This window comes from Tachypleus tridentatus, chromosome 7 (genome assembly GCF_004210375.1).
Source record: "Tachypleus tridentatus isolate NWPU-2018 chromosome 7, ASM421037v1, whole genome shotgun sequence".
Lineage (NCBI taxonomy): Eukaryota > Metazoa > Arthropoda > Merostomata > Xiphosura > Limulidae > Tachypleus > Tachypleus tridentatus.
Window position 1 is genome coordinate 22,397,961 of NC_134831.1, and position 13,461 is coordinate 22,411,421.

General features: G+C 31.5%; 1 protein-coding gene and 1 long non-coding RNA gene across 14 annotated transcripts in view; one reads left to right on the forward strand and one right to left on the reverse strand.

Moving 5' to 3' along the window:
• Nucleotides 1–3,821, forward strand: part of LOC143255285 (uncharacterized) — a 69,050-nt gene extending 65,229 nt beyond the window's left edge. For all 13 annotated transcript variants that reach the window (XM_076510723.1, XM_076510724.1, XM_076510714.1 and 10 more), the window contains one exon: nt 616–3,821. In XM_076510723.1, coding sequence (XP_076366838.1) covers nt 616–646 — 31 coding nt within the window. In that variant the 3' untranslated portion in view covers nt 647–3,821. The remainder of the gene's footprint in view (nt 1–615) is intronic.
• LOC143255287 (uncharacterized) lies at nt 1,316–12,852 on the reverse strand. Its single transcript, XR_013030514.1, has 3 exons — nt 12,761–12,852; nt 4,968–5,093; nt 1,316–1,453 (listed from the first exon to the last, which is right to left on the reverse strand). It is a non-coding gene; the product is annotated as an uncharacterized LOC143255287 (long non-coding RNA).
• Between the last annotated feature and the right edge of the window lie 609 nt (nt 12,853–13,461).

Sequence of the window (13,461 nt, forward strand, 5' to 3'; positions counted from 1 at the left end):
AGAAATACAAGGTCCATTCATATTTCTTTAGTAATGACCAATGAAAGTGAATATTTTGCATGAAATAAATGAGAAAACAATTCATGAGAAAATACAACTTTACATGAGGGAATGAAATCTTCTTGATGTCTTTCATTCAACTGAATGTATTTTATTTTGTTATTTCTGTCCCTGGCAGCTTTTCATTTTCACCCCAAACAAACTGTAACATGTTTCTGAAATTATTATAAAAAACTTTATTACAAAGACATAAAATGTGACACACATTTGTTTATACTAAAACAAAAATTACATTTATCTCTCTAAGTGCTTATTCATTAAAATAATGTAAAACCTTCATTCTCAAATGGAACTTGCATATATCTTAAATGCCTTCTTTTATCATGTGTACATAGTTTTAGTAATTGGTTTATATCATTTTTCAAATTAAATTAAAAAAAAACAATTTAGAAAGCTTTTCTCCAAACTTCAGATGACTGATCCAAGATGCTTATTTTTAAAGTTTTTATGCATGTTTAAAGTAGTGAAAAGTAATTACCAATGGAATGTTTAATATACGTTCTGAATATGCTTTTTCATAGCTGTTAATAATTTTTTGTTTTTTTTTCTTGTAAGGCATAAAAGAACACCTTTGTCAAACTTGTAACTACAATGGAGTGACACGTTCCGATTTAAACAGACACTGTAAGACACGAGCTCATGTCCTTCGAGCACAACACATATGCTTAAACTGTGGACTTGGGTTTTACTCTACAGCTCTTCTTCAAGAACATGTGGCAATGTTCCACAGTTATAAAGAGGCTGCACGTAATAATGATGGACATAATTCATTCAAGTCTCATGAGCCAAAAGTTTCAATTGATCAAACTTAGCTGTAACTAAAAAATGGGTAGTAATAAACACGTGTTCATATTTTTTAATAATTCTGCCCTCTACAAAATCCTTTTCTTTTAAAGGTTAATTGTTTTATATTTACTGTTTTAATGAACTCTTACATAAAGGTCAGAGTTATATTTAGAAAAGATGAATTTATGTATAGTAAATTTCTTTCACTTGTTTCTTCACATCAGTTTATTTTTCTGTATTCACATTTGTTGAATGTCTGTTTGATGCTACTTAAAACACAGGTTTTTGTCTAGTAGTTTATGTGCATTAAAATTGTTTTATATCACTGGTACAAAATGTAAGCTGTTCTAACAAATAACATGCAAATAATGCATTTTTTTTTTAAGTGTGAGTGTGTAACATTAATGTGCAGTACAACTATTATCATAAGCAGTAAATCCAACTGTGGTTTATCACAGGCTTTTTCAGGTGCAGAAACGGTAAACACTTGTTACTGGCATCCACATCACTTGTCATAGTTAGTCATTCCTCCCCAAAACAAGAATTGTTTCACATAGTGTTGAACATATGTGTTGACCTTCATATTTCATTGTTATCAACAAGGTACCTTGAGACATGAACAAGAAAACAATATTATTTTTTATATTGTATTAGATAGTGCACTAATTACTAAACATATACAAAAAGGATCTTTCACATAGAAAAAAGGTACAATTATGTTATAGTTCATAAATATCAGCAGGTACCTCAGTTAATGTATTTTAACTTACAACAAAAGTTATTCTTGTACCAGATGATATTGGCACATTAACCTAAAAGCATGTATTAATAGCCATTTATTTCATGAAAAAATAAATGCTTTGATATGAGAAATGTTTGAGACATGGACATAAAACTATGGAATTTTTTCACAATAACATCTTTTGTGTGTGCTAAATCTTGGGAAGTTTTATGAGTTGAAAGTATTAGTTTCTTCTTTATATGTACATGTGAATTATTACAGGTGGCAAATGCTTGAATATGTATCTAAACATAATCTATAGGTGTATACAGCTCTGATGGCCAGCAGCTAATTTGCTGTACAAGTCTATACCTGTTATAATACTATAACTGTGCATAGCTATTACTTAACATTAGATGAGCATTTGTGTCATATCAGGAAAATTATAAAATTCTGTCAACATGAACTCTCACATGAGCTAAAGTGCAGTTTAGAGATTTTGTACAGAGAAGCTATAGTAGAAGTTTCCAGAATTTAGACTCACTTTCATTTACTGTACACATTTTGTAGCACTGTTAATTCTCTTCAAAATGTTTAGGTTTAAAAGACTACTTCAGATTATAAGACTCCTTTTATCATAAAAGAATGAGTGCATTAGCAGATAATAGTAGATATATTTGTTTATAAACTGAATTGTGTGAGTCTATAGATTGTCATTAAATTCATCATGACATATACTGTTAATGTTAGGCTAAGCATGGCCTTAGTGACTGAGAGGAGGGGGGGATATATGCTTTAAATTTAGACAAAATATTCATGGCTGTTGCATTCCATGTACCTACAGCTATACCAGTGTTAGGTATAAATAGAAAATATGGTAAGGGCAGGCATACAACAAAAGATTTATGCCTATTGTAACAAACGTTTTCATGGAATTATTCCAATATTCCTAGGTATGCTTCATAATTTATATCTAATTAGTCATGACATAACCTATAGATGATAAGGAACCATTTGGTTCTTCAAAGCTATTCTTACCCATGCACCCTTGGGGAAAGTAAACATTGAAGCTTGCACTTCACTGTTCATTAATGTGAAATTAAACTTTGTGTATTTCTGTTGCTAATATCATTAGTTTGTGATAATTCTCATACTGTTACAATAGAACTTGCTTAATTTGAGTTTTTGTCATTTGTTTTCAGTAAATCGAATCAAACTTGACGTATGTTTTCCCATATTTTTATTTCAGTGTTTATTTTGTATGATTGTTATATTAAGCTATTGAGTAACATAAAAAATCTTTCAAAGAAAAGTGTTATAGTTTAGTATATTCAAAAATAAACATTTTTGAAGATGGTTTTCTTATTCATAGGTGGTCAACCATTTCAAATATTTTTGTATGTACCTTTTGCAATATTATGAAATTATGTCCTTGAATGCATTTGAATTCCTTTTACATTATTGTTTCTCTTTGTAAAAAAAACACAAAAAACTTATGATTTAAAAGAATGTTTTCCATAATCATTTGACCTCAGTTTTATTTTTGGAAGTGGAGACAAGATAGTTAATGTGAAAATGAAAAGGTTTATAAACCTATATTATGTTTTTCTGGAGGCTCCCACATACTCCATACCTCCTATGTACATAATACATTTATATACTGACCCAATTAATAATGTTTATGTTTCAGTACATGTTAAATAAAACATTTGATGTGGCTTTTTTATATTCTATAACAAGAAGTTGTTGATAAAAGTTATAAAATTGGAAATATATTTTCAAACTTTGAAATTCATGGATGTTTATGTTAAAATATTGAATTTAAGGAGTTTCCAATACTGAGGAAGCAGTGACAATATATTAAAGATTTTATAACATCAAATTCAAACAAATTATTCAGCTCAAAAGTCAAAATTTAACTTTTGGTAACCACTCTGGTTTTTAAATGTTAAACTGAAGTATGTATAAGATTGAGTAATAAATAAATGCTAAACTTACAAAAACAAATAAGTTATAGAAATGTATTTATAATCCTTTCATGGTTAATTTAAACATGTTTTTAATACAGTTTTCAAATTATTTGTACATAGAATTTTAATTAAAAGGGCCCAAATTATGTCTGTTCAAAATGAAACATACCTGTTGTTGTTGTTTTTATAAAAACCTGTAAATTTACTCTTAGGATAGTTAAAGGTTACTAAGATTTTTTTTTTGTAACTTGTCAAGTGTGGTTAATAAATTAGAAAACATACAACTTTTATGTACATTTTTACTGCCTATAAAAAACAACAGGAGCATATTTGTGATTTTGAAGTTTGTTCCAAGCTGAAGGTAAAAACTATTTCAATTAATTAATTAATTGTAATTTTTTTTCAGCTTCTGTGCTTAGCAGCAAATGTAAAAATTCCTACTTCACCACTTATGCAAGTCATCATTATTCTGAACTTTCAAATCCTGCAGAGCATACTTAGATATATTTTCTATTCTAATGTGAAAGAACAAACATACAATTTTACTTTATCTCTGAGTGGCTTTCCAGTAAACTTATATAGGGAGCAAGTTGTTAATATTTTTCATAGAACAAAACTGACAATATGTCTCTAGCTTGTGATTAAAAGGAAGAAGTTATTATGCTCAAATTGTCTTTACTTTTAACTCACCTATGAATGTACTATTCCTTAACAGGTGGAAGGATAATTTTTCAGATTATAATTTTAATATGTATTAAAACATTAAGATAATTTTTCAGTATAAGTTCTTTAAAGTCAATGAAACTATAGGTAAAGTAAATACTAAATCACAGCTATTTTTGTCATCAGTTTCCTCATTATAGGTAGAATTTTCAGCTTAGGTAATAAAACAAAAAATAGGATACTCATTAGTTCACTATAATGTAATTCTACAAACCCTATTGATGATTTATATTAGTTTTTTGTTCTTAAGTTAAACGTGTAAATGTTTTACAGTTATGGATTTGCAACATTCATTTGAAATTCTGACATGACTTAAATGTTTTAATTACAAAAACCTGAGTATTCGTACTTAAATTTTTTTTCTTATGAACGTTGGTATTTCAACTACAAATACTGTCTCCACAATACGTTTAAATTATAATTTGCTTTTTAACTTCTTAAACACAAGCAGAGATGTCCTTAGGACCCAGCCAAAAAAAATGGTTTATCTATCTGAAGATGACAGCATCCGATAACATCTGTCTTTGGCTAAAAATTAATTTGAACCACATTGTTATTCACTTTTATAAATAGACTGGAAATTTTATAGGGTATAGTGAGAATTATTATGACATCATGAAAATAATTCTAGCAGAACAAACAAAATATTATAAGTTTAAAGAATTAAATTATTAAAGCATAGTACAAGGTGGCCCATAAGTCCCTACCCATCCATATATCTTATGTATCCAGTGTATTTGTGTGGTGTCACCAGTATTCTTGCACTCGTGTACCCACGCACTTGTCACAATATGCTCTTCAAGTGTAAATGGGCTTACATCGGCCATATTTCTCTGAAAAAAAGAAACAAATTTATAATACATGCATAATTAAATATAACATAATAACATATGGATGGGTAGGGACTTACGGGCCATCCTGTAGAATGAATAGGAAAATTGCTTATCTGTAAGCAATTGGAGAAATTTAAAGATATTCAAAGAGTAGAATACTAGTCTGTACATAACCTTTTAATGGTAAGAGCCACACCTCTTTTAAGTCAAATATGCAAGGACTTTAAATGGTGAAAAGCCATAGGAGGCTCAAGACTAGATAACTGAAGCAGAAAAAATAGTGGAATGATGTGTTAAGCATAGTTTCCTTCAACTTTGATTCAGGTACAGATTCACATGCATGTATGGTTCTTGGATGTTGTAGATACTTAAGAAGGTTTTTGAACAATACTTCAGCTGTTGGCAGTTGCTCTAAGTTTTTCTTTACATGTTTAGGGGAAAAAGTTTTTTTTAGTAGGTTGTTGACATTTAAATATTACTTATTTTCAAGAGCTATTAACCCAACTGTAAGGGTAATTTTAAGATTTAACAGTAGAGGGGGCCAGAACTGCAAACAAACAAAAAATATATACATAGGGAAGGATATAGTGCAAGAAGAATTGAAAAGGCAGTTTCAGCTACAAGCTAAATTCTTTTTTATCACATTGCTAGAGGTATAAGAAACAGAATGGGTGACCTTAGAACATTCGTCAAAACAGAGTATATTGACATAATGAAAACATCAGAAACCTGGCTAAATGTACACAATTCTGATGACAGAAAACTCTTTGAAATAAATACAAGGCTACAAGTTATTTAATAGGGATAGAGAAAATAAAGTATTTATTTGATATGTAAAACGTGAGTTGCACCCTGTACAAGTTGAAAATATCAAAGCTTATAAAACAATGAGATAGAATGTATTTGGATTTCTGTAAGTGGTTATAAGGGGAAAAAAAACTTTTAGATGCAATTTGTTACAGATCACCAAATGAAATTAGTGAGAAATAAAATTCAGTTGTTAATGAAGTTATAATTACAGAATATTTTAATTTTAGACATAAGTTGTGAAATATTATAGTCAACGGAAGAGAAAAACATGTTTAGAAACTGTTCAAAATGGTTATCTTCAACAACTGAGTAGAGAACCTACTAGGAACAATGTTATTTTAGAATTATTGTTAACTTCTAATAAATAAATAAATGGTTAATAAGGTAGAGGTTGAGAAATATTTTGGTGCTAAAGTAGACTGATGTTTTGCTGTATATGGGAATAAGAAATAGTAAGATTTTGACTCCACATTTCGAACCACAGAAATTATTGGCTGTAAATTGAACAGCTGAATTAGTTGGAGATACAGATCAAATAGATAGATGTGTTCCTTATAGACAAAAAAGGGTACTTGCAAATAAAAAAAATCATGGCTCACAAAGGATAAAATTAAGGAAAAGCATTTCAGATATAAAAATTTTATCTGTATCCAATGATGAGAGATTCTGTGAAAAATTTTCGAAGGTCTGATAAAAGATGCTTCAAAAACTCCTTAAGAAAAGTTTTAAAATATTTTTGTATAGTCCACATGCTTTCACTGGAAAAAATCTTGCCTTACTAATCTTTTGAGATTCTTTTAAATAAGTTACTGTTTATGCAATTGAGAATATAGATGTAAATTTGGTGTGTCTGAATTTTCACAAAGCATTTAATAAGGTGCCACATAAAAGCCTTGTTAAAACAATTATCTTTGTGGGAATAAGTGGCTTATTAGACAAAAAACTGGCTAGAAGGAAAAAAATAGAGTTGTTATAAACAGAGTTCAATGAAATTGGATTAACATAATGAGTGGAATAACTCAGGACTCAGTGTTAGGACTTTTGTTCTGTTTGATTTACATCAATGAAACAGAAAAAGAAATGGTTAACATATCGTTCAAATTTGTTGATAAAATAACATTAAGGTTTTGGTTATTGTTAGCTATGAGGAGGATGTTACTGCTCTACAAAAGGATTTTGATTATATGATGAATTTAGTGAATAAATAAGGGGTAGATGACTTTTAATTATAATACATTCTTCTGAGATAATACAATTTGAATTATGAGTTCAATTTTGATGGGAACAACTTTAACAGTGTTATGGAAAAAAAAGATCTTGGTGTTTTGGCTTTATCACTCATTTAAGCCATCCAAACAATGTTGTTATTGTAGGGAAAATAATATTATGGATTGTATCTTATCTACAGAAATATTTAATATGAGTCTAAAGACATTTTAATGCCATTGGTTATGAAACATTTAGAGTAACTGGTTCCATCTTGGATTCTAAACTTTGAAAGGAGATTCCATTGTTGGAAATGGTTCAAAGAAGAGTTACTAAAATGACACCTGGGATTAAAAGGTTGTTATAATTGGCTATTTTAAGACTTCTGAAGTTATTATGTATTGAAAAAAAGAAACGCTACAGGAAATTTGGACAAGGTGTTTAAGATTGTAAAAAGAATTGATAGTGTTGATGTATCGTGTTTTAGGAGGGGGATTTAATGGTAAGACAAATAAATTTCTGCAGGCTGAGTCGTCTTCAGCTAAGCTTTGTGTTTCATTGTGGTTAGTCTTTGAAATGGGCTGCTTTCAGATGTAGTAGATGCAGTTAATTTAAGTGCTTAAGTGAAGGCTTGATAAATAATTGAACGATAAAGGTTTTTAGTGTTCAATTTAATTTAATAGATAGGATGGCCTAAACATATGAAAATGTCCCTTTTCGCTAGTTAAATGTTTATACGTGGATTTGGGATTATTAATATTAATACAATGTATGGAGAACTTTTGATGAGTTTTTCTGCTCATATATAGCGTATGGGTACGAAACGACTGATTGGAAGATTGTATCACCACGTCCAATAATTTTTCAATAATAAGTAAATAATTAAACTATTCTATGTGTTGATTACATAGCATGCACGAGTTACGATCTAATTCACAGTGCTTTTGACTAGATTATGTAAATATTCACACTTAGTATTATTACACACGATTGATATAAGGACCACGTTTTCTATTACCTCGAAATCGATTATTTATGTTTACATTGGCCGTGAATTGTGATGTCAGAAGACAAATATTATCAGAATCCATCTTCAGATGTAGCATTCAGTATGTTCGGCATGGCCAAGGGGTTAAGGCGCTCAACTCGTAATCCAAAGGTCGCGGGCTCGAATCCCCGTCACACCAAACATGCTCGCCCTTTCAGCCGTGGGGGCGTTATAATGTGACAGTCAATCCCACTATTCGTTGGTAAAAGAGTAGCCCAAGAGTCTTACACTGCTAAATTAAGGGACGGCTAGCGGAGATAGCCCTCGTGTAGCTTTGCGCGAAATGCAAAACAAACAAACAAACAAAACATTCAGTATTAACGTAACAACTCATCATTAAAAAGACAGGTGCATAACAAAGTAAATAGTAATATATTATTTTACTCTCCTATGTTTTGTTTGTTTTGTTTTGAATTTCGCGCAAAGCTACACGAGGGCCGTCGGCGTTAGCTGTCCCTAATTTAGTAGTATAAGAATAGAAGTAAGACAGCTAGTCATCACCTCCCACCGCTAACTTTGGGCTACTCTAATGAACGAATAGTAGGATTGATCGTAACATTATAACGCCCCCACCGCTGAAGGAGCGAGCATGTTTGGTGCGACAGGGATTTGACTCCTCGACCCTCAGATTACGAGTCTTGTGCCTTAACCACATGGCCATGCCGGGCCTCTCCTACGTAAGAAGGTTACATTGATCTGTTGATACAATACCCGATTTTAAAGCAGTGTCCTCGAGTTGTCGGAATTCACTTGCGCAGTAACTTTTTCCGTTAAAGAATCAAAACGAACGTGTACATACTTTTATTATTAAGATGAACCAAAACTATGTAATTTTAACGTATCCTTCGGCAGGTATATCTACAATTGCCCTAACTTTCATGTGCGTTGTCATAAATCAATCACGTGGTCCGATCACAATTGCGTTAGTGAAACGAAAAAGCACTTCTTTAATTAAAACAGTATCGGTATAATTACGTAATCTGTAGTGAATAGTAAAAATATACAAAGTTTTCAGGTGCCGTCAGTGGATGCTCAAATAATCGCCGAAAACTAAATTTATGGAAAGAATATGTTTGCGATTTTTATGAAGAATAGCACAAAAAATGTGTAAGTTTAATTAACCCTTATAAATTTTATGTGCTGCTGTCTGAAAAAATAAACAGTTAAGCTCGAATGGTTACAACTAATAAACAGGAAAGCATTATCTAAAACATGCACGTTTTCTCAAAACTTTCTCTTAACGGTACACCGACTGAAATAAATTCGTTCCCTAAATTTAAATAGAAAAAATCAACATCTGGTCGACGTAAGCTACAAAGACACAAAGATGAAATAAAAATACGAAAATTGATTGAAACAGATGAACAATCTGGCATTCGTGATAATGATTTGCCCCAACATTTCAACGGTTGTTGACACTGAATCGTATCAAGAAACCACATGAGTTATGATAAAAATCAATATTTTACACGTACTGCCTTACGTTGTACGATGAATCCGATTATATTATATGTAATGGGCATACTTACATAAATCCCTGATCAGACTTTCAAACAAGATGAACCCAAACCAATTTAATGCTAACGGGGGAGGGGTGATAAAGGATTACACAGTAAACTCGAAAAATGAATATCAGCTTTAAAAAATGTGGTTACACTTCTCATCAAAAGTACATTATATATATTAAATAGATATATTTCAGAGTATTTTGAAAAGTATGTATGCATCATTTGTGTACAAACTTTTGCCAAATACAATGAGGTTACACCTGGTGTGAACAAACTGCACAGTTTATTCTTAGCATGAAAAAGTTGACTTAACGATGTTGCCAGCTACATTTTGAAGCATAAACAGGATAGCTCAGATTATGACGTCACCTATTGCTGCAAAAAACTGTAATGGTGCTGAATTCTTTCCTACATACGTAAAAGAGAAATTAGAAAAACGTAAGAATCTAGCTTGTAGAGGTGATGGCAGTGTGAGAGTGTTATTCCTTGTGGTTCTAATAAACATATAATGTACATAAAAATACTTGAAGCTGTAGAAGAGTGTAATGACATTAAAATGATTACATACTTAGTGGGTGTCACAAGTAGTGAATGCTAGACACCACAGGAAAAAAGAATATTACACTTCACATATCAACCTAAGAAGTGCTAGAGCAGTTAGAAATTCTTTGTTGAAGGAAGTTTGCTTCTAGAAGTATTTGCTAAACATTATAGAAGAGTTAAAGCCTGCAATAGAGTACCAGCAGGTTTTCATTGTATTGAGAACTCTTCAAACACATTTCTGTAAACTTCTAAAAGAAGCAGATGTCGAGAACTACAATGTATACACATCACAATTTCTTAAACAAAAGCTCATGAAAGGATGAATAAATTATTATTTATTTCACAAATTTATTTCAGTAGATGAAACATTTGTCAAGGCTAATAAATCGGTAAAGAAATTATCTGTTGCTGAAAACAGATCAATGGATAACTAATTTGACGAAGATATTCAGTAAGACGTTTCATACAATGGTACAGACATCGAGGAAAATAAATAAGTTATTTATGCCTTAGTATGCAAAGCCTAGCTAATGGATGAAAAAAAAAAAAAAAAAGAGTAAAGAGACGTTAAGGACATGAAACCATGATGTTTGTGCATCTTCTGTGATATGGCATCATTAAATAGATCGTTTCTGTTTCCAAAGCATTTAGGGTTTGCTGTCTATCTTTATCACGCCTTTGGAAGCTGGGCACTCCACACACTTGGTTGCTTTTTTTCCTACACAAAACAAAGACGTTCATAACATCAGTGCTGTTCTTCATCTAGCTTTCAGCAACTCTCGGAAATAAGTTCATGTATTCCACCAACATTTTCACTAATTGATGATAGGAGGAAGTTTACCTTAGCAGAACATGACATCTTGAATAACAATGAACACAAAATTGATGAAAATAAAGCACTACACACACTACTACCAGCATTTTGCTACAGCTGAAAAAAAATCAAGCTGATTCATAATAGATGTAAGGTAGGTATCGATAAACGTAGTCTTCAACATGAATACACACACAGTACAACTTGTAGCTGTCTTTACTAAATCTCAACCTGACAAAAATACGCGCATGTCTAACTTTAAAAAAATGGGCATCAAGAGGAATTCTATCGCTAAAAGACCCCAACCAAAGCTCTCTGGAAACAGAGAGGTTAAAGTTGTCCAGCACAACATAGCTATAATTGGTATTTCATAAGGTTTAAGCAGGCAAGCTTTCATGCTAAACTATCACTGCACGAGAAGAAGGTCTTCAAGTCTCACGAATAGCCTACAATATAGTTATTATGGCACCATTATCTGATTTATCTAAACTGTACATAGTGGATTGACACAGGGATGCTTACATTGTAAATTTCATGATCAAGTTCTAAAGAACTCTGATTAAGAGTGAAATGTTTTACTGATGTCAGTGACTGGTTGAGTAGGTTATCTCTTTGGATATACTGGAAGCAGATGCAATGTTTAAGGTATTTAGGTAATTAAAGGCGAGCAAAAACTATACATAAAAAACCTATCTATATTTCACCATTATAGGAAGTCAACTTTTATAGTTGCCTAACTCTACCATCCCCGCTGATGAGCTGTAGAGTTGGCTAAACTAGCAGAGAGAGTAGCAAATGAAAGAACACATTACGCATCCCTGTTATCTTTTCTCTACTGAAATTCATGTTTTGGTAGTGGTGGGGATATTAATAAATAAAGTATGATATTACATGGAACACCAGTTTTGTTTTGTTTTTGTATTTTCTTGTATAAATAGCCCGACATCAAATCATAACCACCAGTATCCGTAAATCAAGTTTGTGGGATAACTGTAGCGTACTAGTTCTCTAGAAATCCACCAGTTGGTCTCTTACTACTGACAATACATAACATTTATATAAGTTTTGTTTGTTTGTAGTTAATCGTGAAACTACACACAGCTGTGCCGCGTTTACCATGGGTATCTATACGCGCTTTGTAGCGTTATAAGTCCGAAGACTTACCGTTGTGCCATTGGGGTTTTTATCCAAGTAATAAAAATATTGTTGACTTACATTTATTATAGTAAAGAAATATTAATAGCACTTTATTAATGGGATGGTTTATTAATTTTATTAAAATATTAAATAAGCGGTCCTCAGTAAATCGGAAGCCGTACGCCATAGTAGTTGTTCATTTCATCTACAGAGGGCAGAAGGGTATCTCTCCAGTGCAAATTCTAGGCCTATATAAAAATGCACGGCATTATTGTCAAACTTCTTCACGCTATATACCTGTTTTGAAATTGCCTCAATCAGAACAGCAATGATTGCATAATAAAGCACACTTGATATCATTGAAGAAAAATAAAAACTGAAACCGGGGGAGTGTCAACATAAGAATTACAAAATGGTATACTTTATTTCCCTAGAAAATTTCGAAATACATACATACAACAAGAGAATGGTTGATGCCAACTGGCACATGTTCCCACGTGTTAATAAACTTAATATCTGACTGCAGAATTATCATAGCTAAATAACTGTAAAAATTAGACTTCATTATAACAATAAATATTTAACCATGGATTAAACTCACATTCACTATCTTATGCTGGGGATTTCTCTGTGGCAGCTCCTACTTAGGGTTAACATGACTCCAAGCACAGTTTCTCTTCTCCAGATAATCTCTTGAACAGCTCAACTATTCTCGAGAAAGGCAATTTCTTTTAACGTCCGTTCCCCTGATGTTCACTTTCAACAAACATATACATTGTCTAAGTTATATATATAATATATATTTCATGAATCCCACTATTAAACCCGATACCCTTGTTGTTTTTGTATATTTTGCTATAAGAGTTAATATAATTATGTATATTTTGCACTTTTACGGGATACTTTATTTTTAATGCAAACATTTAAATGGAAAAACTGTGCAAACTTTGGTGAATTAATTTGTTATTCTAATCACAAACAGACCCATTGTTTACCATAGTCATTAGACAGTTTGTAGATCGTGTTTTCAAAATGATTATAGCAAGCAGATACAGAAGTATCAGGTTTACACAATTTTTATAGCTTTCCAGGATTCTATGGCTGAATAACCACTATCCACTCACTCCACACTTCCTGGTTACTGAAGGGTGATTTATGTCCTCCTTTTTTTTCCAGTTAATACCCAATTTATTTAAAAACACGACACAAAACTAAGGTCTATACAATGTAAAAACTACACTGAGAAACAAAACACCAACATTATTTATAAAATACAATGTGATAACTACTACGACTTCTATA